This window comes from Lissotriton helveticus, chromosome 5_1 (assembly GCF_964261635.1).
Source record: "Lissotriton helveticus chromosome 5_1, aLisHel1.1, whole genome shotgun sequence".
Taxonomy (NCBI): domain Eukaryota; kingdom Metazoa; phylum Chordata; class Amphibia; order Caudata; family Salamandridae; genus Lissotriton; species Lissotriton helveticus.
In genome coordinates this window covers 458209050-458236370 of record NC_136065.1, presented here as the reverse complement: position 1 = coordinate 458236370, position 27321 = coordinate 458209050, and the positions used below count along the sequence as shown (strand labels likewise).

Genomic DNA, 27321 nt, shown 5'->3' with positions numbered 1-27321 from the left:
ATGACCTTGGTTCCCCCAAACCTCAAGCACACACATTGTACAAACTATATATTGGGGGTTTATACAAACTATTTTCAACGCACACAACATATCAATTTAAGTATAAAGTATTATTAGCAGGCATCCATTTGGTTTAGTCCTAGAAATTAATATTTCACATCTTCTTTTCTGAGCAATTTTTTGTCGTTTATTGCTCAAGAGATCTTACGCCAGCCGACACGTGTTTCATCAGAGTACAGATTGCTCTGACTCTTCAGGGCTTTGTTGCAATGATGGCGTGTGTTGTAATTCCACTTAACCGGTGATAATTCCAACCCGGTAAGGGTATCTTGTGCGTTCACTTGTTAAACTCTTCTTCACTCGTATCTTTAAAGAACAAATTGGTTATCATAGAATGCCATATCTAAGTGCGCAAGGGCGGAACAGGAGTGATCACAATGAGCCAAATCGTTAGTTCTGTAATGAGAACGCTCCAGTGTAAACGAGAAGTTCTCCAAAGGCCGTGTTACGCCTCCAAATAAAGTCTGAATGTCCCTGGACCTTCTGTTTTGCCCAGCCGTGAGTCCGGCGTCCTCTCCTCAATAGTGTGGCATCAAAATGCGGAAGAGCATTTTGATGCCACACTATTGAGGAGAGGACGCCGGACTCACGGCTGGGCAAAACAGAAGGTCCAGGGACATTTGGACTTTATTTGGAGGCATAACACGGCGTAACACGTTTACACTGGAGCGTTCTCATTACAGAACTAACGATTTGGCTCATGTGAAGTGTCTCATGAGGAAAAATAAGTGCTGATGGCTAAAAATGAGTGCCAGTGGGCCCCAATGGATCAAATTAAGCAATGGTGAAGGGGGCTAATGGCGTAAAATGGCATTTGCTCTGTCAAACCTGTGGTTTCCTGGCTCTGTTTAGGGTCAGAGCAACGCTAGATAACCACTGGTGGAGCCTCATCTGGCACTGTCGCCGATGATCCTTAACCCGTAGGTCAACCCGCTACAGGGCCAAAGAACCACAGGGTCACAGTGATGGTCATCCCACCCTATTTAGAGTGGAACAATCATCATTCAGTTTTTTCTCCTTACAATTTTTAGGTCGATCTTGGGCAGCGCATGCGCTGCTCTGCGAGGCATGCTGTATTCAGGTAGGGACTTGAAGCTCCGCCCACATTTTTCTTTTGCTCGTGTCATTGTCCACTGTAAACTGCAGCTGTTCATTGGTCAATAGGCGTAGTAGTCCCTCCTTAGTACAGCCTTGTCTCATTTTGTAACCTGGCGACACCCCTTGTTATGTGCGTTGTTACTCAGTAGGCTTTAATTACAGCCTCCAGGCACTATTTTCTCATTTAGCTTCGTCTACCTGCTTTTGCAGGCAAGACATGCTCTCTCCTAGCTCTTTAAATTTTTTTTTTACAGCACATACGCATTTGCAATGCAATAGGTCTCGCATTTGCAAGAGTTTAATCTATTGGCAGTGTAAATAACAATGCCTCTTATTTATCTGTTTTAAAAACAACACATAAATAAAAGGCATTGTCATTTACAATGCCAATAGCTCAAACCTTTGCAAATGTGAGTCCTATTGAATTGCAAATGCTTGGTTTTCTTTTTGGGGTTAGCACAGTAACTGTCCTACAGAGAAAGGCCTGATTCAGGAACTGAGGAGAGAGGGTCTTGTAGTTGACGGAGGTGCCCGTTTGCAACATGACTGAACGTTTTGGTAGGAGTGAAGGTCTCTCAGCCCAAAACGGTAGAGAAGACCTTACGTGGAGAGCCTTAGAGCTGAGGCACAGTCTACTGCAGTAGCCTGATTTACTGTTGGATTTGGAGTGGTGCAATGTGCTTTTCTAGCTTCTACCCCGCTTGTTGCTGTTGCCTAACCAGTATTTGGGCTGTAATTTAGCTTGCATCCTATGGAGGCCTTGACCCCATGTGTGAACCCTGCACACCCATGAAGGGATTACTGAGACCTATTGGCGATGGTGTTGGCGATTTTTTCTTACGTCCATCCTCCATCCCAGCAGAGGTGCTTCCATTTGCCCACAAGTCTACACACTTCATCAGGATCAATGTCAGCTTATGGTACTTACTTTCATGGCTTCCATGCTGGGGGTGTTTGCTTAAATAACTCATTGTCATTTGTCATGTGATGTGAGTTACTAAGTTCTGCCTTATGAAACAAAAAGTTGCTTAAATTGCACCATAAAAATATCATTGGTTTCATGAGCTGGTCATGAGTGAATCAAGAGTGGTTTCTAGGCCTTCATGAGCAAGGCATTATTATATTGACAGATAAATATGTTTTGAGATGTGATCTTTATTTTCGAAATCTCTTTATGAAAGGAATGTGCAAAGCTAGGGGCTTAATGTGTAGGCGTCAGTGTCACCTCAATCAAACAATAGGAGATACGTGACATTGAACTGGCCTGAGAAGTAACAAAGGCGACTTCTTTGTAGCGATCGGTGCTCCCTGAGGGTCCCTCAGTGACTGATCAGTGACATTATGAATAATGAAAGTATATCCGAGGGGCTGTAGTGACATACCTGCTTCAGGATAAGATGTCTCAGTTTATCCTTCATGAATGACAGCTCCCACACGCACACTACAGTGCTGGTCCCTGCAGTGATGAGTGTATTGGTGCTGGGGCACACGGCACAAAGACACTGGCCCCAGTCCGCCAAGTTCTCACACACGGCTACAACCTGTGACAGAAAAAAACATCTTGCGTCAGTATCCTGGACCGATAGACAACACCCCCAATGCTTATGGTGCCTACAACACGTTCTCCTGCTCTGTGATATACCTAATTGTGCTGTGCTCCAGTATACGTCACCCTGCACTATATGTACCCTCTAACCTGCTTGGTCACATCAGTGACTGGCTGCTCTTGGGTTTCTAAGGCATTGTGACGTGTACATATCGAAGCTGTAGCGCCCCTTTCTAATCTGCTTATTTCCCCCTTTGAGGATCATGCTAACAGTCATGTGGCTGGATGAGCCCGCCATTTTGTGTCCTGTCTGGAATTCTGCCTAAAATGGCTCCCTCCATTCCCTTTCTTTAGCCTTAGGTGGAGTAAATCCACCAGCTCCTTCTGAGGCCCTTGCCTTTTAGAAATCATAATAACAGGCTTGGCTGTTCTGGTCCATGTTATGTGTGCCCTCTTGCTTTATTTGGATCATGGTAATGGTAAATGCAAGGTGTTTAATTAACAAACGCATACACACAAATACCCTGCAGTCAACATGTTCAAATACGTCTAATATTAGCACACTTTTGTGTACGTTACAAAACACGAAATGTAGTAGTGTTCCCTTATGTAAAAATAAGGGATGGAATCGCACATCAAACAAATAGTTTACAGTGTATAATGGAGTTGGGGTAGCCAATCAATTCACTACTGTTATCGGGGTGCTATTTTGATCCTTCCGGTACCCACTACCCAAAGAGTACCAATGGTTGCAACAAAAGGGTTGTAAACACAAAATTAGAACTGTTGGGAAGAAATATACAGCACACCCTTAAATTTGTAAACACGGTCAACGTTAAGACCTTAGATTCTACGTATTCATTTCAATTTCCACAGTTTATCTTTCAAATGCTTGGAAGGTTCCAATAGAAAAGCAGAGTACACATCAATGGATATCTTCAAATGATAATTTTTTTCTTCTTTATTGTTCTTATTTCTTATCTTTTTTTATAGTATTCAATCCAGACAAAAGAATATTTCCAATTCAGACAAAAACTGCCAACACGTGTTTCGTCCACCCATGGACTTTGTCAAGGCATACGATGTAATGTAAGTGGATTGAAATAATAGTTTGAGGCCCCGCGGCTCATGCGTGACAAATAGCTGCGACTTGTCTCGTACACTTTGAAATTTGTTAGCTATAACCTCTAACATATTAAAGTGGATATGTATAAACACTGGTCGCAAAATGTTTGCGACCAGTTTAGAATTTTGTTAACTGACCTATGTACTAATAGGTTGGTTCACAAAATTTAAAATTGTAGTGAGTTGCAATCTGACTCTACTGCACCGAATATTCATGCAGTAGGTTGCAACTACAATTGGTGACAACTGAAGGGATTGCGGCCTGCTAGGTTCAGCAGACCACTAGTCAGTGATCACTTTTTGCCTAATATTTTTCTAAATAAAGTCCTTTTAGCTCTCGCCTATGAGAGTGCATGTGTTAGCGTATGCTCTCTCACTTGCAAGACGTGTTATGTTGCATATGGGGCTTGGAACCCGCTCATTGCTTGCCATTCATTGGCGGAAGTGTCAGTCTTCTTTGAGGGCTCTTAATTGGCCGGAGCTTGCGATGCCGCTTCCTCCTGTTTCAAGTGTGAGCATGGCTCAACTACTGATTAATATAGGGGCTCATTACTATGTCGGGTGGAAAGCCTCCGCCTGACACCGACTCAATATTGGGACCAACCGACTTGCGGTCAGAGGTTCCGACCGCTGAATTACGATGCGACGAAACACTTTTCGGTCAGAGTCCCATTGTTCCCTATTGGAGCTCGTGTTGTACCCAACACCCGGCCGTAACACAGGCTCCTATGAGGAAATGGGGTGTGTGCGGAAAACCCTACACCCTGTCGTAGGTACCCCACGGTGCCTGCCACACAGCGCAGGGTTTTACAGAGGTGCCTTAGGTATCCCCTTGGCCATCAACCGTAGACCGCGGGTCCTAGGGGGCCCTGTCACGGGCCCCCAAAGTCACTTTCCGACAGCCTTTCTGTGTCAGACAGGCCGATGCGGAAAGGTTGTTGGAAAACGACATTGTAATCCTGTGGGTGGAAACGCTGTACGATGCGGTTCCTACCGACACAGATACTTCGCAAGTCAATTGGAACTGATTCGAAATGACCGCGCGGTTTATATTCCAACTGCCAACAATTAATCAGCTGGTCGGAATCAAAACCGTCTGATTCGGGCGGAAGGGCTCTGATGCGGTCGAGGAGATTCCGATTGTAGGGAGGAGGCTTTCCGCCCAACATTGTAATTGGCCTTATAATCTGATTAGGATCTTTCCTCTGTCCATTCACTGCTCGAGCTGTTATTCAGATCCTATTTTCTTACAAGTTCACTTGTACTCAACTTTGCGGGCAATTTAACCCTCCCTTTTTCCAAAGCTTGTTGCATCTGCTCGCTCATGTCTGCGTTCAGTGCTGATTATTGCAGTTTTATATAGCGTGGACAGGACCCGAGGGTACTGTAGTGCTTAACAAGACTAACAGTTACGTTACGTTACACAAGGGCATTTTCTTTAGGCAGGGAGATGAAGTGATTTGCCCAGGATCACAGGATGTTGAGCCGACGCTGGGTCTCAAACCTGTTCCCCAGTTCCAAAAGCAGCAGCTCCGGCCGTTATGTCACATGCTCTCCCCTTTTAGTACCTTTGTTTCTAGTTTATTAATGCAGCAACAGAATACAGCTTTCTCTTTAACAAATTGCATTTGGTTTCAACCTTTGCGGGCAATTTCCTCCTCACAGTCTCTTTTGCCAATGCTTGCTGCATCTGTCTCTGCCTATTTGCTCCTTCCTGTATGTGACAAAATTACTTTTTTTTTAAATTAATTGCAATTCTTCTAGCTCTTATCTTGTTGTGAGGGTCACAGCTGCAATGGATCATTATTATTTGTAGATGAATTTGGACAAGGATTATCAGAACGCGAGAGTCCACTGTTAACTGTGAAGAATAGACAGGCTCCTACCCCAAACACTTAATGGTACAACTTAATTGCCTCTAGTAGATATGATGGCTCTTTTACTCCTCACCGGCTAAATTCCATCTCTCTGCTGCGGATGTAACAAGCACTGAAGAAGCCATAAGCTCCTGCATACAGGAGCATACCTGCCAAGTCACACAGTGCCACCGTGTGACACACGATAACGGCTTCCAACACACAGTCTCCCAGTGAGGAACAAAATCACATAATAGCAGGGAAAACGAGCTTTAAACCACTGTAAATAGTGGTTTTCCAGCTCGTTTTCCAAGACTTTGAACTGCTAAAGTCCATTAAGGGGTGTGAAAACACCCAGAACATTGACACCAGCCTCAGCAAGCTTTTTTTTGGGAGGGGGCCTGGTGGGGTTCAAAATCAGGGGCAGCTCTCCTATTAGGGCGGAGGAGCATCGCCCCACCGCTTTCTCGCAGTGCGAGAAGTAGAAACATAAAATGGTAAAACTACCATTTTATGTTTCTGCTTCTCGCACTGCAAGAAAGCAGATGGATTTGGTTCGGGGGGGGCGGGTGGGCGGGTCTGCTCGAGGGCAGGGGAGGAGTGGCATGCCCAGTGCTGAGGGCCCTGACCAAACCAGTCATGCGCTCCCTTTTCTCCATTTTCTCCATGTGCATGGAGAAAATGGCCTCCCCAAAGACGCCATTGTGGTCGGCGTCCCCACCAATCACAACGCTGCCATTGCAGCGTTGTGATTGGCTTAGAGGAGGGGAGGGAGGCTACCTGCTTCCTGTTCCATGGGACCCGGTCAGGAGCTGAGACAGCACGGGACCCGGGAAGGTAAGAATTATTATTTTTTGAATTAACCTCCCCCCATGTAAACCCCCGCGCGCACCCCCACCCGAGATTCATGCCACCCGTGACTTTTCTAAAGTGCCTTGCAGGTACTTTTCGGCACAAGGCCCCGCCCCCTTCTCACATGGTGAGATTCTTCTTCAAGTTGGCAGGTATGGAGGAGGTACTGGCTTGGCCAATGTTTTTATAGCCATGTTACACAGCAGCGCAGCTAGGATAAGTAAGGGAAAAAAGCAAAGCGCTACGACTTGCCTCGTCATAGCACATTTTCCCCTACCTTAACATTGTTGCACTGTAGCAGTGCTGCTTTTCAACATCCCTAAAACCAAGGCTTTAAGTGGAATGAAAAAAGTAGGGTGTCACTTAAAGGGGCGTGGCCAATTTATTTATTTATTTATTTTTAACATTTCTAAAGCGCTGCTTATACCCGTAGGCGTCTTGGCGCTGATGTAATTAAAGGCCTGGTTTAAGTATACACAAGCTTATAATCTGTGCTTAGCATGGTGTGTCACCCTTCTGGTATTTTTCTGCTTCTGTCATTGCATACAGATATATAATACTGATAGAACAAGCAACATTGCACCTACAACAAGCCAGAGCTAATGGCTTTGTCAGTGGTTGTTGTCTGTGTAAGATAAATCAGAAACAACTATGGCTTTGTTGTATAGAATATTGAAAATGCTTCAGTTCTGAAAAGATGAGACTGTGAAAGCACTATAACGAGTCTCTTTGAAGTTACCTCAAAAGCAGGGAAGGGTGACTCTGCTGCAGAGGTGAGATATTTTTTTCACCCTGAGGGCAAAAATGGTGAGCCTAATCGAGTACCGGTTCAGCACCTGCTTTATAGTACTGTCGGTGCTGAGCACCGGAAGGACCCGGCCCACATAAAGCCCTGCCTAAAACATTGAGAAAGCCAATAGCTCTCGTCAGCGAGAAATAATGGCTTGTCAATGATTGTTCTTTAAAAGGAAATGGGGCTGTTTGTGTGTGTTTCCCTACAGCCAGTTTGCCATTAGATTGTGTGTTTTGCTCTGCAGCTGGTTAGCTCATGTCTGTTTCTCTCTGCAGCAGACAAGTCCTCGCACTGTCCCTGGGTCCCTCCAGAGTATCCCGCCTCACTGTGCCCTTGCATGTTTCCAGCCTGTGATCTCTGCATAGAATGTGGCGTATGTCCCTTCAGTTGAAGAGGGCCCCCCTCTGCCTCCCTGAGTCTGCTGTCGAGGGCATGGAGAGGGCATCCGGACAGCTGTGGACAGATGCTGGCCGGGTTCCTCTTCCATTGTTATACATTTTTAAACAAAGCAATAAAATGGCACGAAATGTTATGCAGAGCGGATACTGGCACCTCCACAAACCCGGGAAGAACGAACAGACACTGGTAAACTATGCTGCTTTTAATGTCAGCCATGGCATTTGCAGACTGGCCCAGGGGCAGAGCTTGGCATAGGAAATGCACGGGGGAGATGCAGCCAAGCTCTCTGTGTGGACCAAAAAGCCCAGAAGAGCCAATTTTCCGAGGCGAGTGTGCTCTAATGAAACACGCATGGCCAAAGCTAATAGGCCTGACACTCATACGGAAAAGCATGCAAACAGAGGCCTAAAAAGATGAAAAACACCTAATGCAGCAAACAGAAAAACACAAAAAGGATCGCTTTTTTAATAGAATGCATGTGTGAGGTAAAGAATTATGGGCGAACAAAGCAAGCACAAGGAGATGATGGACGGAGCGCTGAAACTTTTCAGACACTCACCCCCAGTCACAGATCTGGGTTGAATCCATCATCATTCTTTAGCTCACTTCGCCACCTCAGTTCAGAACCAACTATATGCAAATCAGTCTTGACCCTGTGCCTCATCGGAACAGTCCAGCCCGAGCTTCCAAGCCAGGTCTTCCCTGAACCGGAAATAAGTATCCTGGGTAACACCCTTCATCGGCCAGGCTAGCTTGAATACAGTGGCAGATCTGTGACAGGGGGTGAGTGTCTGAAAAGTGTCAGCGCTCCGCCCATCATCTCCTTGTGTTTTCTTTGTTCGCCCTAAGTTGGCAGGGTATGCCCAGACGTGGGTCCCTTGCTCACTTTGCCACTGGATTTAAGCGAGCCTGGCTGATGAAGGGTGTTACCCAGAAACGGATGTATGATGTTACAACGCATACTTTTACAACGCATACCGTTACAACGCATTTTTTACAACGCAAAAACTTTTACAACGCATACCATTACAACGCATGTTTTTACAACGCAAGTACTTTTACAACGCATGCCATTACAACGTAAGTATTGGTAAGTATATATTATATTTTTTTTAAATTAATTGTAATTAATATAATTTAATTTAATTTAATTTATTTAATTTAATTTTTTTACCCTGTACCCCTGTACCCCCAAAACCCAAATTAACCCAGAAACCAAAAAATACCCCTGTACCCCAAAAACCCAAAACTGTCCCTGAACCCAAAAAATACCCCTGTATCCCATAAACCCAAAACTGTCCCTGAACCCTAAAAATACCCCTGTACCCAAAAACTGAAAACTAACCCTGAACCCTAAAAATACCCCTGTACCCAAAAACTGAAAACTGTCCCTGAACCCTAAAAATACCCCTGTACCCAAAAACTGAAAACTGACCCTGAACCCTAAAAATACCCTTTTACCCAAAAACTGAAAACTGACCCTGAACCCTAAAAATACCCATTTACCCAAAAACTGAAAACTGACCCTGAACCCTAAAAATACCCCTTTACCCAAAAACTGAAAACTGACCCTGAACCCTAAAAATACCCCTTTACCCAAAAACTGAAAACTGACCCTAAACCCTAAAAATACCCCTTTACCCAAAAACTGAAAACTGACCCTGAACCCTAAAAATACCCCTTTACCCAAAAACTGAAAACTGACCCTGAACCCTAAAAATACCCCTTTACCCAAAAACTGAAAACTGACCCTAAACCCTAAAAATACCCCTTTACCCAAAAACTGAAAACTGACCCTGAACCCTAAAAATACCCCTTTACCCAAAAACTGAAAATTGACCCTAAACCCTAAAAATACCCCTTTACCCAAAAACTGAAAACTGACCCTAAACCCTAAAAATACCCCTTTACCCAAAAGCTGAAAACGTAAAAAAAAACCAAACATATAAAATATTAAATACTTACCAATACTTACATTGTAATGGCATGCGTTGTAAAAGTACTTGCGTTGTAAAAACATGCGTTGTAATGGTATGCGTTGTAAAAGTTTTTGCGTTGTAAAAAATGCGTTGTAATGGTAGTGCGTTGTAAAAGTTGCGTTGTAAATGTTGTTTACCCCCAGAAACCGGTCCCAGGATGCTTGTTTCCGGGCTTGCGGGATGCCATTGGGGCCTGGTGTGCAATTGGGGTGGTACCCATCTATCACTCTGATTATTGCATTGATTAAGTAACTTAGTCCCTTGTGTTCGAGTAGAGAGTAGTTTTCTGTGAAGATTCCTGATTCCTTGACTTCTGGACTTGCCCATCCTACTGAGTGTATCAAAAAGTAGGCTTTTTCTAGATCGTTAATGATCCTCCAGAACCTTTTTGAGTCCTTACTTTTAATGACACCTATAAGCTTTGCCCAGAGGCTCTTGTCCCTGCTTCTTTTTAGCGACCATAACTCTTTTTAAGCCATCTTTGGTCCTCCCTCAGCCTTGCAATTAACAGGTTATTTTGGGGGTGGATCCTTATTTGTCTCGGGGCTCAGCTGATTCTGGATTTTACAAGGTGTATATTTCTAGGTAGTCTGCTTTTCTATTGCAGTTGAAGTCTATGCTTTTCTGAGAGCTTTTAGCTGGATACTCTGCCACTATTTGGACTGTGAATATTGCCTAAGCTCTTATTGGATCCGGTTTGTTCTTGACAGCAGTTTCCAATACTTCCAGGGACCTAGATGCAAAATTTTGAATGTTATCCGAGTCCCATCTTAGCTGCTAGGGTCTGAGGGGCTCAGTTCATATCCACACATTTTGAGGCTGGTTGTTACTCTCAGAGCGGTTATCGATCGTGAAATCTGTGATACTGTTATATATACTTATGTTCGCCATGGTGTAGTCTGTGCATGGTACTGTCTTAGTTGAGGCCCATGTCCAGGCTGGTGGGATGTCACCCTGGAATCTCCCATTCAATACTGCCAGCCCTGTATGTTCACAGGCTTCTAACAGTCTTTGATCTATTTTATCTGGACATCTTGTCTCCGGGTTGGGTTGCTCCAATGGTATTTCTGGCAAGATGCTTCTTGCCTCTTCTGGGAATTCTTCAGGCTGTTGAAAGAGATTGATATTAAAGTCTCCAGTCATTATTAAGTTTGATGTCACATACTTGCATTTCAAGTTCGCTAATTAGTCAATCAGCCTCTCGACAAATATTTCCTTGCCTCTGGGATTAATGTAAACATAAACTAGTATCAGCAGGGTACAACATGATGAGACCACCCATCCAAAAGTAACGCCTGTATCCATGATTCTTGAGTCCCCAGTACGTCTCCTTTTATGGATATGCTTGAACTGATGTAGAACAAAAGGCCTCCTTTGGCCCTACCTTATTTGCTCAATTTCTGTGCGCAAATCTGGTGCTCCACGAACCTGATGAGCAGAATGCTCATCATGGTCCATGTCTCCTGTAGGACTAGTATATCAAAGTTCTTCCAATATTGTATCTGGTCCGGATCCTCTGTTTTAGCTGGTGGGCACCCCATATCCTATTTTCCAGGAGGATAGCCGAAGATTGTCACTTGGGGTTGCCGGGTTTATAGGCTTAGTTTGGCATCAATCTCCCCTTTGTGATGTTGACAGGGCCAATGGAAGCCAGCCCCAGTTGGCTGACTCACCCTGCTTTTCAGGAGTTCTGTGCCTCTCCACAGCATGGATCTCTTTGATTTTAATAATTAGGTCGTGATGTTCACCTGAGGAGGCCATTCCTACTGCGCCTTTGCGTATCGAGAGGGTAGATCTTTTCTCGTTACTCATCTCATCTTTGTTCAGCAGTATGGTTGGATATAATTGGTCTTGAAATAGTGATAATTTGATGCCCCAGTTTCTCAGCAGATCTTTTCTTGCTAATATTTTCGTTTTTAATCCTGGTGCATTAAACGTGACTAGTGTGGGCTCTGTGATTTGATTACCACAGGCAGGAAGTAATTTGATTTAAAAGATATCACGTGAGGTCACCCAATATAGTCCTAGTAGCTCTTTGATCAGCATCACGATGACCGAGCATGGTTCCCTCTCAACAAAAATAATGGGATCCACAATAGACTTGGTTTATGGGAGGTCTGTGTTACCAATCCCCTGGTACCCACGACACAGATCCATTGATGACACCGTTCCCCAACCCTTGCGCCATTATTGATGGGTGCTTAGTTGCACATATATTTCTGTGATCCAAAATTGGATTGTAAGAAGGGTGGTCCTGTCCCATGCCCAGAGTTAGTGTGACAGATCTGTGTGAGAAAATATTAAGAAAGGAAGTGCAACATATCTGTGAGAGGGAATTCCTAGAGTGAGATTAGGTCAGTGAGTTAGATAAACCCTGCCATTGATTACTCAGAGAGAAATGAAGTGAGCATGGTAAGCGTCTGGTATTTAATACCCAGAAGATGATGTGAATATGACAGATCAGTGTGATAGAAAACCTAGACAGAATGCAATGAGTATGACTGTTCACAGCAAAAAAACCTACAGAGAAATTGTGTGAGTTCTTTATTTTCTACCAGTAGAAGCTTCTAATTCTAATTTGTTGTACGTAGGGTTCATCCCTCTCACAATAACTCCTCCAAATGTTTATGCACCCATTAGCACAACTGATTGACTTTCACAATGTACAATTACAAATGGGTGTACGGTACCCAAAGCAACTCATCAACAGACACCTCACCAAATACGTCAATGACCACCATCTTCTCAAAACTTCTCAACCTGGTTTCAGACCCAACCAGAGCATGGAAACTGCCATTATCACTGCCACGGATAACATCCGCATGATTCTGGACAGAGGCAACACAGCGACCCTCATCCTCCTGGACCTCTCCTCAGCATTTGAACATTCTTCCACCCCATCTTCATCCAACGCCTACACAACATTGAAATCCAACGACAAGCACTCCAATGGATCTACTCCTTCTTGACTGGATGGGTCCACTCAGTGAGCTTGACACTGTACACCTTTGTTACCCGAACCTCATCTGCAGAGTTCCACAAGGATCCTCCCTGAGCCCGACCATCTACAATGCATACATGATCCAGCTAGCCAGAATCATCTGCTCTCAAGACATCAAGGGCATCTCCTATACTGACGATACACAGCTCATTCTCTCCCTCACGGACAAGATCCCCAGTTCAAGTTCAATGCCTGCTTGACTGAAATCGCCCATTGGATGAAGACCAACTGTATAAAGTTGAACATCAACAAGACTGAAATTTTGATAATCTGGAAGAGCACATCACCGTGGGACTCCACCTGGTGGCCAAAAGAGCTAGGACCGACACCCACCCTCACCACCCACACCAAGAACCTTGGAATCTTCATCAACAGGAAACCTGACATGACCACCTAAGTCAATGCTGTCACACCTCATGCTCCCATACCCTGTAGATGCTTAGGAAGATTTTCATAACTGCTCCCAATCAGCACTCAAAAAACTGTCATGCATGCCCTGATCACTAACAAGCTGGACTGCGGGAACACCCTCTATGCCTGGATCAACAAAAAACTCACCAGAAGGCAGCAGAGCATTCAGAACTTGGTGACCAGAATAACTCTCAGCCTTCCATGCCGCACTAACATCACACCCCACCTGAAGGAGCTCCACAGGCTTCCCATTCACAAACAAGGACAATTCAAACTTCTAGCCCACACTTTTAAGGCCCTAGAGAACACTTGCCCAGCATACCTTAACGATCCAGTCTGCTTTCACAAACCTTCCAGATACCTCCGCTCATCCGGACTCCTACTTGCACACATCCCATGCATACACAAAGCCAGATCCAGTGGTCAAGCTTTCTACATTGTTCCTAAAGTGTGGAATGACTTGCCGTTACACATCGGAGCCTTCACAATACTTCTTGAATTCTGCATGAAACTGTAGACCTGGCTTTGTGAGTAGTCCCACTAAGCCATAGGTGTGAGCATGAGAGAAGAGCCCTCCTAGCAACCGTGTCCACTCCTCTCACACACACCATGCATGGACCAAGTCCTGCAAACAACTTTGACAATGTTCCACCATTTCAAACAGGCAAAACTCCCAAGTGAAGGGAAGCAGTAGAGGTTGTAAGACATAAATGTGCTGTGGAGCACAGCTCATCTGTAAATAATAAAAAGTCACTAATTGGATTATGAATTCATAATTTTCTTCAGAATGAGTTCCATGTGAACACCTGTTTCAAGGATCACTTGATACCCCTGTTCGCATGGACATAAGGGTTGCTGGGCTAACAATAAACGAGAAATAGCACTGAAAATTTGGGTTCGCCTCATCTTTTCCTGGATATTGTGGAGCTGAGAGACGAGTACTTTGAATATATATATTCAAAGTACTATATATATATATATATATATATATACTAGCAGCCCGTCCCGACCTTGTCCGAGAACAATCAGGCTTCAGGGCCCCCGCCCGCCCCGGCCCCCGCCCGCCCCGACATTGTCCGTGGGTCCCTCGGAGTAGCAGCCCGTCCCGACCTTGGCTTCAGGGCCCCCGCCTGCCCCGACATTTTCCGTGGGTCCCCCTGAGCCTTACCTCATCCGCCGCACCTCCCCACGCTCCTGAGTTCACTGGTCCGCTGCTAGCAATCAGGCTTCAGGGCCCCCGCCCGCCCCGGCCCCCGCCCGCCCCGACATTGTCCGTGGGTCCCCCGGAGTAGCAGCCCATCCCGACCTTGGCTTCAGGGCCCCCGCCCGCCCCGACATTGTCCGTGGGTCCCCCGGAGCCTTAACTCATCCGCCGCACCTCCCCGCGCTTCTGAGTTCACTGGTCCGCCGCTCCTCTCCGCTCCTCCCAGCCTGTCCGCAGCTCCTCCCCGCGCTCATGTATGCCGCTCCTCCTCGCGCTCCTGGACGCCGCTCCTCCCCGCGCTCCTGTTGTCAGCACGCACGGCGCGGCCGGCGCTTCTTCCATGGGACTACTTTTTTTTTTCTCGTAAATTTTTTAAATAACTTATATATTTTTTATTTATATAACCTACGTCCATCTGCACACCCTGACAATTACAACGATGTATCGGGTGTGTGGATTGTCGCTGTGGTTCCCGAGTTTACCCGCCTCAAAGGTTCAAAGTTCTTCCTTTATAATAGTAGCATAGATTATATATATATATATATATATATATATATATATATATATATATATATATATATATATATATATATATATATATCCCACGAAAACTTCCTTCCTTCAAAAGAAGTGAGGGACACTGCGGGGCTCATCAGAACATTTATTAAAAAAATGCGATCAGCATGACCGGTTTCGGCATGGAGCCTTTTTCAAATGCCACAGTTCGCCAGTTTTTCCCATCAAGTCTTTATAGGGCTCCTCCTACCCAGTGGTGAAGGGCCCAGATGCAGCTCATTTTCGTGCCGATGCTCAACAGCCTCTGCCACGGACTGCTGATCCCATCAAGCACCTGGCTGGTATCCAATGCTTGCAAAAATTCTGGGGGATAAATGTCTTTATGTCCCCTACTTCCCAGCCTCCTTTTCCCTGAGTCCCCAAGACCGGAGGTGCAATGACAGTGCATGCACCCCTCCGAGAAGTCTCGGACTGTCTTCTTCAGCAGTTGCTTGAAGAACACAGTCAGGGAGGCGTGCTGTGCAGATCCGATAACTCGGTGAAATAGATCAGTTTCCTGACGTCCTGTGAGCTTCACAGCCACTTGTAGGAAGGGTCCCTCTTAGCGCGCTACAGGTTGCACGCGAAATATGCCACGAAAACTTCCTTCCATCAAAAGAAGTGAGGGACACAGCGGGGCTCATCAGAACATTTATTCAAAAAAGTCATCGGCATGACTGGTTTCGGCATGGAGCCTTTTTCAAATGCCACAGTTCGCCAGTTTTTCCATTTTGGACATAAGGGTTGCTGGGCTAACAATAAACGAGAAATAGCACTGAAAATTTGGGTTCGCCTCGTCTTTTCCTGGATATTGTGGAGCTGAGAGACAAGTACTTTGAATATATATATTCAAAGTACTATATATATATATATATATATATATATATATATATATATATATATATATATATATACTCCACAAGTTTGCCTGTTGTAGAGAGAGCCACTCCACAGGTAAGTATTCGCCAAATCTGTTTATTGAAAGCAGCCGCAGCATGAACATACCAGGACCTCAAATTGCATAGTCCCAACGCGTTTCGTTACTACTTCCTCAGGGGCTTTGGACTTGAATGTGGCAGCAGAGCAGTTTTGGCAGCACCTTTATCATTCATAATACCTTGCCGCAATGGGCGTGGCCAAACAACTTGGCCTGCTGGTACTTGTGGTGCGGCCGTTGCTACTTCAGTGAGTTGCCTGCTGTTAGCACTCAAAATAAAGTTCATACCTTCCCAGTGGATCGGGCGCTTGATAAAAGTTCAATGAAACAGCTTGGATTCTTGAGTAAGACAACGGAACTACGAGTACCAGCAGGCCACTTTCTGAGGGCCACGCCCACTGAGGCTGGGTATTTGAACTACATTAGATGACGCTCAAACTGCTCTGCTGCTCACGCTCGAGTCTAATGCCCCTGAGGAAGTTGTACTACGAAAAGCGTTTGGTGGACGATTCATGTCTGTGGACTGAGCTTGTCTCTTCAATAAACGAAGTTGGCGGAAAAATAAAACCCGGTGGTGTGGTGTCTTCCACAGCAGGCAACTGTTTTGATTGGATATATATATATATATATATATATATATATATATATATATATATATATCACCAGGATTGTCCCCATGGAGATGTCTCACGTGGAAGGGTTGCTGCACACCACCTCTGGCAGCAAAGGACACATTAAGTCCTCATCCTCCTTGCTTCAATTCTGCCAAACGCGTTTCGAGCGCAGTTTTGCTCTTGTTCACTGGCTTGAAGAAAATATCACAACGCGGTGTTTAATAGGAAACTCCCATTTATTTGCAAAAGAGTCCCGCCCATGTGGGCGTCACGTAGCAAAGCACTGTGGTACTGATAGTTCCATGCTTTCAAGTTCCATAAATCAAACCCCAAGTGGGTACCGCATCATGTTAATTAATGTCCAAGTGGATATAGGCAATGTCAATCCCAAGTGGATGGTAGAATTAAGGAACATGCTGTGCCGTTCACCAATGTATTCCGGAGGTCAGGCCCCCTCCACTCACAAAGTGCACATGATCCCGCGCACCTTGGAATCGCTAAGCATGCGGCGGGACATCTCCGTGGCTGGACTAGCCGCTCACATACAAAACACCAGGATTGTCCCCATGGAGATGTCTCACGTGGAAAGGTTGCTGCACACCACCTCCGGCAGCAAAGGACACAGTAAGTTCTTATCCTCCTTGCTTCAATTCTGCCAAACGCGTTTCGAGCGCAGTTTCGCTCTTGTTCACTGGCTTGAAGAAAATATCACAACGCGGTGTTTAATAGGAAACTCCCATTTATTTGCAAAAGAGTCCCGTCCATGTGGGCGTCACGTAGCAAAGCACTGTGGTACTGATAGTTCCATGCTTTCGAGTTCCATAAATCAAACCCCAAGTGGGTACCGCATCATGTTAATTAATGTCCAAGTGGATATAGGCAATGTCAATCCCAAGTGGGTGGTAGAATTAAGGAACATGCTGGGCCGTTCACCAATGTTTTCCGGAGGTCAGGCCCCCTCCACTCACAAAGTGCACATGATCGTGCGCACCTTGGAACCGCTAAGCATGCGGCGGGACATCTCCGCGGCCGGACTAGCCGCTCACATACAAAACACCAGGATTGTCCCCATGGAGATGTCTCACGTGGAAGGGTTGCTGCCACATATATATATACCTCCAACCAATAAGGATAAGACAACAAGCTAGAATGTGCTAATGCAGCAGAAGCCTATTGAAAAAACTACTTTTTTGCACAGGTGGATTTTAGCCGTTCCCAACATATGCTGTGAAAGTTGCTATGTGGCTGAACAAAAAAAACGGGTTTAATAGGTAGATCTGGCATTATTGCGAAAAATTTCCAAAATTACACCACTTTGCATAATTATGGGCCTTTTGCAGTAAAAATTCATCTCAGACTCACGGGGTAAGCCAAACATGAGTGTCTATTGTTCACAGTCCTTTTTTTTTTTTTTGCTCAACTTTTTCCACGTGAAAAGCATTCTCATATAGAAAATTGATGCGTGGCTGCATTTCATAATAAAATACAGTGCTAAGTGACAGATTTGCATTGTGTGTGATTATTTGTAGTTTTGCATAATTTTGCCGAAATTTCACATATTTACATGAAAGCAAATTATGAAAATTTCACAAACTCCTAATAAAAGGGTGTGATAAGTAAGGTAAAGTGACACAATTTATTCAGCCTGACATATTTCAGTAGTAAAATACTTCTCCTCTTGTTCCTGTACCAATATTGTCTACCCCTACTATCACTCTTGGAATCCAGCGCTTCCCAAATTCTAGCAAGAGCCAGAACCTATAGAAAGCAGGGCAACCATATAGGTCAAACCCTATGGACCCGATTCACTGAACTAACGTAAGACAAAATCCTAAATTTACTACCATTTTGGTATTCACAGAAGGCACTTACTCATTTTGGTATTCACAGAAGGCACTTACTCATTTCGGTATTCACAGAAGTTAGGAGTCCTAACTTTAGGATTCCTAAATGCCTTCTGTGAATACTGAATGTCTTAAAGTTAGGATTTTTATCAGTTTAAGAGTAGTAAAGTTAGGACTGCTAACTTTAGGACTTCTAAATGCCTTCTGTGAATACCGAAAGTCTTAAAGTTAGGATTATTCTCAGTTCAGGAGTCCTAAAGTTAGGAGTCCTAACTTTACTACTCCTAAACTGAGAAAAATCCTAAATTTAAGACTTTTGGGATTCACAGAAGGCATTTAGGAGTCCTAAAGTTAGGACTCCTAACTTCTGTGAATACCAAAATGAGTAGGGTGCCTTCTGTGAATACCAAAATGGTAGTAAATGTAAGATTTTTTCTTAACTTAGTTCTGTGAATCGGGCCCTAGATAAGGTAGTAGGATACTACAGCAAAAAGGAAAATACTATAAATAAGGTGCATTACGTGATGTGCTGCATGCACTATTCTCTCAGCAAGGACTTTAACAAAAGGGTCTCAAAGCTCTGCGTCAAGTGGATCGGGGTTCACCACATGGAACATGTGTGCACATATTAGGACTATGGACAAGTAGGAAGCACTAAACTTCAAAAGCATAATCCTAATCCCCAGCTACCACTTTTTAATTTTGACATTTAGGCACTAAACCCTCCCCTTCACCCTAGTCAACACCAATAATTACAAAACTAATCTTAATATTACAACTTACCCTTAAGTGCCATACTTGGAGTATTAAGGATAGTGGGAATCCTTTGAAAATTAACCAGATGCAATAATTCCGATAAGAGTAGAAAAAAACAATTTAACATAGTAAACATTGTCAGAAATTCCGTTGGGATAACTCTGTTGAGTCCAACATCATTGCTGCTAATAAGTAATGGTAAATCTGCCAAAAATCTGAAAGTGAATCTAATGTATCTAGAGTGGAAAATCTGCCACCAAGGTTTCAAATTAATCTAAAACAATATCGAAGACGCAGAAGGCAACAGAAAAGGTATAGAAGAGTACACATGTAGGGGACCATCCATAATCTGCTCCTGGTATGGGATGTGTGGGTGCTGATAATGTTTTCAGTACAATTTTAAATGGCTGTAAATATGGTTGGAAACTCCACCAGTGGCAGCAAACATTGCTGGAAAATCAACCAATGGGTTTGCAAACAGGCTGCTAAATAGCAATTGTTTTCAGACATTTTGGTTGTATATCTGCCTGGTAGCCAATCTCTTCTGATTTTCAAATGCAAGAGAAAACAGATCAGGGATCAGCTAATTTTCCAGTGCCTCTATTGTAAAGTGGTGCCAGGATGTGGAATTGACGTCACCCAGATTATAAAATGGCCTCATAATATCTAAACACTGACCCTTAAATCCCAAACTCAGCACCCAACTCATTACTGATTAAGTTCTAACCTACAACTCCTGACCTGTTACATGTAAAGCCTAGACCTAACCCTTAACAACCAAACCTTAACCATACCTCTCCAGGACCATCTCCTGACAGTAACTTCTAATGTCCTAATCCTTAACTCTCTCTGTTATCTTCTAACATGTAAATCTGACCCTTAGAGGACATCAAAAATGCTCCCCAGCTGAATTCATGATAGCATACTGAAACCAGCTCAAAAGCAGTGATGCATGGGTAATACACTCCTGACACCCAAGGCGAAGAGAGACGGTGTGTGGATCCTGAAGGTGTGGGCTAAAGTTTAGCGGCAGCGCCCCACTCTGGAGAATGAACTAATGCAGGCAAGTGGAATGCAAAAATGCTGCACTTCAGTTGTTTTTATGTTAGTGTACAGCCCCTGTGGAAATAAATACATATTATTAGGTTATTTTGGCAACATACATACCTGAATTTATACCATCATGTGTGTGGGGATGGGGATGATATATATTGATTGATGTCTTTTTAACTAGCTTTTGTGAATACTGAATCAGGGTGGGAGACTGGCAATTTGACTGCGTTCGCACGAAGGGGCCTCTTCTTGTCTGGCCCCATGGATTAGAAGAAATGTCCATTGTTGAGAAGGCTCACTCACCTTGTCAGAACCGTAATTTCCGAATGAACAAGAGAAGTCATCAAATCCCCAGCTGAAAACTTTATTCCACAAAGGAGGGATGAGGATTTTATTTTTCTCCACGGCTAAAATGTTTTTTTCAGTGTGAACAATGTGCCCAACAGGTCCCCTTAGAATTTCTAGGAAGGAAAAGGAGATTTTTCATTAGTATATCTGTCCCAGAGACAGTGTTTAGAAAGAGTTGCTGAGGATATTACACTCACTGTTTCTTCATCAGGCCACGTTAGAGTTGAACTTGTCTGTCTCACCTTTAGAACGATACATCACCCCCAACCACCAACCGTTTGTCACAAAAACATTTAAACATTCTGAAATGGTTCTAAATGCCCCAATATCAGGCCTATTCACCACGTACCCCTCTAACAGGACAAGCAGGAAGAAGGTATAAATGGACAATTTCCATGTCCTCTCTTCTTATTAAATGCAGGGTCCCAGAAGGCGATGGCAAAAGTTTGCAAAAGGACTAGAGTGGTGACCCAGCACAAGAATGGGGCCTCTGTACCCTCCTGCTCTTGGGTTCATATGGGCTCTAGACTAAACCTCACAATGCAACTTATCTTAAAGAGATCCGCTGTAGACCCACACATCCCTGGCCCACATTAAGAACAGCAAGAAGCTTGTCTAAAAACTGGTGGCATATGTCGGAGGAGCACCAGATCTTTAATACCTACTTAGGACCTGATTACGAGTTTGGCAGACGGGTTACTCCCTCACAAATGTTACGGCTATCCTGTCCACCCTATTACGAGTTCCATTTTTTTGCATGGGATATAATAGAACTCATAATAACGCAGACAGGATAGCCGTCAAGTTTGTGATGGAGTAACCCATCCGCCAAACTTGTAATCAGGCCCTTAGTGTTTTGAGCTAGTTTTATGTGGAAGCATAAGACTGTTTTACAAAGGAAGGCCATAGCAGCCATTGGAGATGATGAGTGGTGGCTCTCACAGGCTGGGATTTACAACTGGCAGATCCCCCACCCACTGCAAGGCCTTCCGCAATGGAGCTGATGCTTCCAATTAGTAGTTCCCTCCACCGATGGAAGGAAGTTTCTCTAATGAGGCATTCCATGCATAAATGTGTTAACCTGGAATACTTTTCTTGTAAATGATATAATTCTGTATGGCTTGTTTGATTAGGAAAACATCTAACAGCGGTCTTCTTTACATTTCCCTTCAGATTGATATGATGGCATTATACTTTAATGTCTGTATGGGTTGCTAGATTTTTCTTTGTTAGTTATCAGTTTTGGGTTACCTGTTGTAAAACACTGTACTATATAGCTATTTTGGGATGAACAGCTAAAAGAGGGATATTATTTATCTGAGAACTTGGCTCCCATGAAGAACTTCTATTTGTTGCAATGTTACAAAATAAGTATGGGTTATCCAATTCCTAGATCTACAACTTTCTCAAACTTGAAGTTACAGTAAGTAAATTAAAAAACACCCATACTTAAGAGCTTCTTATTTTTTTAAGGGAAAACTCAAAGTGGAAAAAATATACACGGTCCAGGAAAGTAATGATAAAGGTTAACTTACTCCGATTACAAACCACCTCAGCTGTTGCATAGGCATAGTTTAAGAGCCAAAAGATTGTAAATATTTGTAAATTTAAGAAGCAAAAGATTGTGAATAAAGTGCAGCTTGTTTAAGATGTAGCTGTATACTCTGAGCATAACTCTACATAAAACTTACTTAAAATCCCCATGGTAGCTTCAGCTCTACACTACAATTGTACAATCACATTAGACCTGCCTTTAGTTGCGGTTTTGCTTTAATACTGTATGTCTATGAGAAGGAGTAAGAATTCAATATGATTTACATGTGTCTCTATGGGTCTCAATGATATTCTCTTTGGGTACCCTTCCCAACTTCATGCCTAACAAGGGCAGTACACCTTGCAGGTTGGGTCCTTCAGCATGGTGTAGGACTTATAGATTAGGTGCACAAGGGCAAAAAAGCAGCAACCTTTTAAACATAGATCAAGTGTCTTATGGTCAAAACATTATGCAAGCAACAAACACACTCCTCAAAAGAAAAGATTGGAGAGCAAGGGCCATATGTGTCAACACATTTCCCCATAAACACAGAATGGGTAAAACCCTTTGATACATCTGGCCTCAAAACTCTTGTGACTTGTCTGTGCCGGCACAGTGACAGAGAGCGGCAGAGAGCCTATCAATTTCCTGCTTAGACTTGATATGGTGAGAACATTGTGAATGATTGTGGGGGCACAGCAATAGGTTTTTCCCTATGAATACAGAGATACCTTTAATTGGCACCAGTGTGGCTTTCAGACTCTGTGGCAAACAGAAGAATGGCTGCGTGTGTCCTGTTGAGTTAACTGAAGGCACCAAGTCCCTTCTTGACTGGATCTTCCCCGCGGGTGTCCGGGCTGGATGAGGCTTGTGAAATAGCTGAAGTAGAATAGAAAATAATTGAGGAAGCGAAATATGTTACTTGGAGCAACCAGAGCTTAGGCACTAAAACATTTGCTTCATATAAGAGTAAGGTCATTTAGGGGTATATCATGGCACTCATCTCTTAACCTAACGACTCACCTACTCTTTTGCTCTCAATCCTGTTCTCACCTTCAGCTGTCCCACCTCTCCCTTTCAGTCATCCATCAAAGCTGTGCTCCTTTAACTGTCTATGGCACCAGAATCATCCTCTTCAATAATGAACAATAACAGACTTCCCTTGAGCTACTGATCATAAAATGTCCATCTTCTGTTCATCTTAGCATCCTCTTTGAGCTATCTATCCAAGTAACTGTCATACCCAGTCAAACCAAACACATTGTGAGCAGTTGATACCAGCATCTCCATGTCAGTGACACATCAAAGAAATTCCCCAGCTACTGCCCACCCCATCCTCTTTGACTGGAATAATCCATATCAAATCCATTAATCGCAGCACTGTCCTTCAAATGTTTATCATTGCAGAACACAAAATGTAATTCTACAAACCTCAGCATCCCCCTATTTTTTGCAACGTTTTTCATGGTGTTTCAGCTTGGCATCTTTAAAAATTTCCTTTGACCATCCTTCCGACTAGCTGCAGAGCTATTTCATGCTGGTAGCTCGTGTGGATTTATCATAGCGTTATCCTTGAACATTGTAGCTGGTTGAGTTTGATTTATTGTCCAAAGCTACCCCGTTGCCTTTCCTATTAGTAGCTTCCTTAAATTATCCCAGCAACCCTAAAATGTAACCTATTAAAAGCCCACAGTAGTTTATATGACAATCTCCAGCCTTCTTCAGTAGTAATTCCCTCAGTGTTTTCTATCTTGGAAGCCACCCATCCTCCATTATCTGTGGACATATTTCATTTGTTATCCCATTTGAGCTGTTACTTTTATCCACATTAGAACACTGGGTTTTTAATAACTAGATCCTTTTATCATTATTCCTCAACATCCATGCTCCCTTTTTATCCTAGAAACACACTTAAGGTTCACCCTGGCTACAAAATAAATCTGAGACCTATGCTGGCCAGCGAGCTACATTTACCTCTCAAGATCTAAGCTCAGGGTCCTTAAAAGTGCAACACTTATGAAGATCTGTTCTCCTTGCAGGGGAAACATCCTTTACAACGCAACTTTTACCACGCAGTGCTATTACAACACAGGTTTTACAACGAAAACCATTGCAACGCATTGCGCTGGGGGGCGCTCTAGGATAGGAAATAGATTTAATTTACTATCCAACACCTTCCCTAGTGTCCACGGGGACTGGAGTTGGAATAGTAAATTAAACTATTCACTATCCAGCACCCCAAAGCGCTATGCGTTGTAATTGTATGCGTTGTAAAAACTGCATTGTAACAGCATGCGTAGTAAAAGCATGTGTTGAAGCGTCATACATCCTCCTTGCAGTGCTGAAAATAGTGTTCTTAATTGCTATGTCCTTGCTGTACTAGAAATTATAGCCCAGAGCTAGGTCTCTGGTGCCACCTGTACGAAGCTGGCTTTTTATGTGGTAGTGCCAATATAAGGGCACACCATGCAAAAAGTACACACCCTTGTTGGTTTACAGTGCTTAAATGAATAACCTCAAGTGCTCTATTTGTGGTAGTTTGGTAGAGTAGCTTAGGCTTATCAAAGGGTAGTGTTAAAAATAGGTTGTACGCACAGTCAATAAACCGGACACACGCTCAAGAAGAAATTCAAGACCATTTTGGAAAAATAAAAGAGATTTTATATAATTTTAGACACCATGATAATCGGAATCAGTATTTTCAGAGCTTTACGTTTTTGTAGAAATAGAAACTACAGTTGAATAACGTTTTTGAGGTATGAGCCTCGAACACTGTGATGTGCCCTTACATATATTATACTGTACTCTGCCTTTGTGCTCTAAGTCCTGCTGTAGGGGTGGCTTACATATAGTATATGTAGTGTATATATTGGCATGGGACACAGGGAGCATGTCATGTCGTGTTTTCACAATGGTTTGCACCATTTTATGCATTCTACAATGGCAGTCTGTATGTATTTTTCTGTGGGTCCCTTTGGGTGCCATAATTTATACTGTAGCCATAGCTCTTTACTACCCATGCCGGCTGTGCCAGGGGCACAATTTTCATTAGGGACTTAAAGGGGTGCTAAAGTCCTTGCAAATTGGGTCACAATTAGACATTTACCTTGCATTAAGCGAAAGAGCACTGGCTTGGGGCCTAGTTAGCAGGGACCTAGTGCCCTTTCAGTCAAAAAGCATCAGTACTTGGGCAAAACGTGAGGGTAGCCATGCCAATAATGGCACTTTCCTACACCTCTCCTCTGCTCAATGAGTACAGCCATGGACCTGAGCCTATCTTGTGTTTTTGCTTCTAAAGTGTCTGGAAACTCTACAGAATAGCCTGGTAGCTTTGCACAAAGGCTCTGAAACGGAGATCCAAAAGTAGTTGCCAGAATCCTTAGTTAACTCTGTTGGAGAAACCAATAAAATGGGTGTAACCTTTTGTAAGCCATGCTTAAATTAAGATGTGTAGGCCAAGTGCAGGGGTAATAGTAGAATATAGCAAGTGTTATGTTGTAAGAAAGCAAGTTGTGGTGGTGGAGTATCATTTAGTGGAAGACGACTGATAAAGTAAGAGGCAAAGCATAATCAAGGACATCTGTTTTGGTAGAGGCAGTGATCTAAAGTGCGAGGACTGGTGCAATGTTAGAGGTGCAATTTCTTGGAGTGGGGGATTCTTCAGGAACATTTGAAGTAAGAGATAGTATACGGTTTAGGCGAGAAAAGGGAATCAAATGTGAAAGGTGTGAGGTAGTAAAGAGTATTTGAACTAGTGGAGGATGTGTGGCCATGCTAATGTGGTGCAGTCTAATGTTCTAATTACCACTAATCTAGTGGTATTGTAAGCGGCATTACATTAAAGCCGGGGTACCATAAGTTGTGACATAGTCTGTAAGATGTGACCTAATGGAAGAGGTGTGGTATTGGACAGCAGGATGGCGAATGAAGGAGCTGTGGTTAACGGCATGGGATGTGATCTAGAATAAAATTCGCCAGGGGGAGCATGTGTGGCCTACTGTAGCCTTTTTGATTAGACTCAGAGTTGTTTAATGTTTACGCTGTGGTCTAGAAGCACAGATGAGAGTTAATTGCGTGAGGGATTGGGTAGTTTAAAGAGGGCTTGTTATGGTAGATGCACGTCTATGGGAATTGAGTAGTATAAGCTGTGATCTTGTTGACGGCAGTATTGATTACGTTGTGGACTAATGAAGGAGGTGAATTTAAGTGACGGGGGTGAAATGTAATCCATAAGGTGTAGTGTTTTGGAGAACCAGAGTTTCAAGGTTGTTTTGAGTTAGTGGATTTCATCTAGTCTACTGGAAAAAGGGTCTGCCTATTAGTGAGAGGATGTGCTTATTTACAACAGGTGTGGCTCAGAGGAATTGGTAGTCTTGTAGTGGAAGTGTTGCCTAGTGGTGAAAGTGCTGTGTAATATATGATGCATTTTCTAGTGAGGTGGTGATGTGGTTTCCAGAAATGCTCCCGGTTGGTAAGTGTAGTTAGAAGGGGAATCATTTTCTGGTGAAAGACACATTGTGCAATGGAGGGGGGTTTTCAATAAACTGGACTTTGCTGAGGTGGCATTTTCTGGGGGTGAAGGTGTGATCTAGTAGAAGAGAAGATATCTGGTTAGCGGACAAATGCTCTGATGCAGAAAACATGGTTAAATTGAGGTTTTATATGTGGGAGGAAAGGGTTTAGTGGCAAAAGCAAGATCTGGTGAAAAAGGCTTCATTAAGTAGATGCACACTGGTGAAAGAAGTCGATTTTGTGGCAATAGTAAGTGTAGGTCAGGTGATGAAAGCACAGTGCTTTCCAACAGATGAGCTATAAACTAGGGTTTATTGAAGGAAGTCAGATTTCTAAGCTACAAAGTCTGGTTTATTGTCCCAACTGAATAGTCTGATGGAGGAAATCTAATGTGTGGGGAAAGGGTGAGAACATAGCATAAAAATGTAAGGCAAGGGTCTGGATTACCCAACCACGGATTATAAATATATCGACTTTTACCTAACAGAAAACCTCCTTGCTTTTAAATCCCCCTTCACTTTATCTAAAAAGAATCCTGATTAGACTGTACATAATGTGATATCTCATTGGCCAGCCTTTGATAGGAAACCTAGCCTCCTTGTCCGTGCTCTGAAGCTTTCTCAATATGTCAATGAATGGAAGCCTCAATTTAAATGTATCAACCATGAAACTGCCTTTGACTGCATGTGCAGGTTATCTTTGCCTGTAACTATACTCAATGCCTGTACCAATGAGAATTCCATTGGACTGCATCTGAAGCAATGCCTCTTGTGTTTGAAATTAAGGGAAGATACTCCATAATCTACTTGAGGAGAAGCCTCCTCTTTCTATACATGTTAGGAAC

At 43.5% G+C, this 27321-nt stretch overlaps 1 protein-coding gene across 2 annotated transcripts in view; it reads right to left on the bottom strand.

Annotated features, from left to right (window-relative positions):
- The window catches only part of WDFY4 (WDFY family member 4), a 1018342-nt gene that overhangs the window by 36314 nt on the left and 954707 nt on the right, over positions 1-27321 (bottom strand). For both annotated transcript variants that reach the window (XM_078642707.1, XM_078642708.1), the window contains 3 exons: positions 22697-22844; positions 20387-20544; positions 2541-2699 (listed from right to left, as the gene is read on the bottom strand). In XM_078642707.1, the coding sequence (XP_078498833.1) occupies positions 2541-2699; positions 20387-20544; positions 22697-22844 (465 nt within the window). The remainder of the gene's footprint in view (positions 1-2540; positions 2700-20386; positions 20545-22696; positions 22845-27321) is intronic.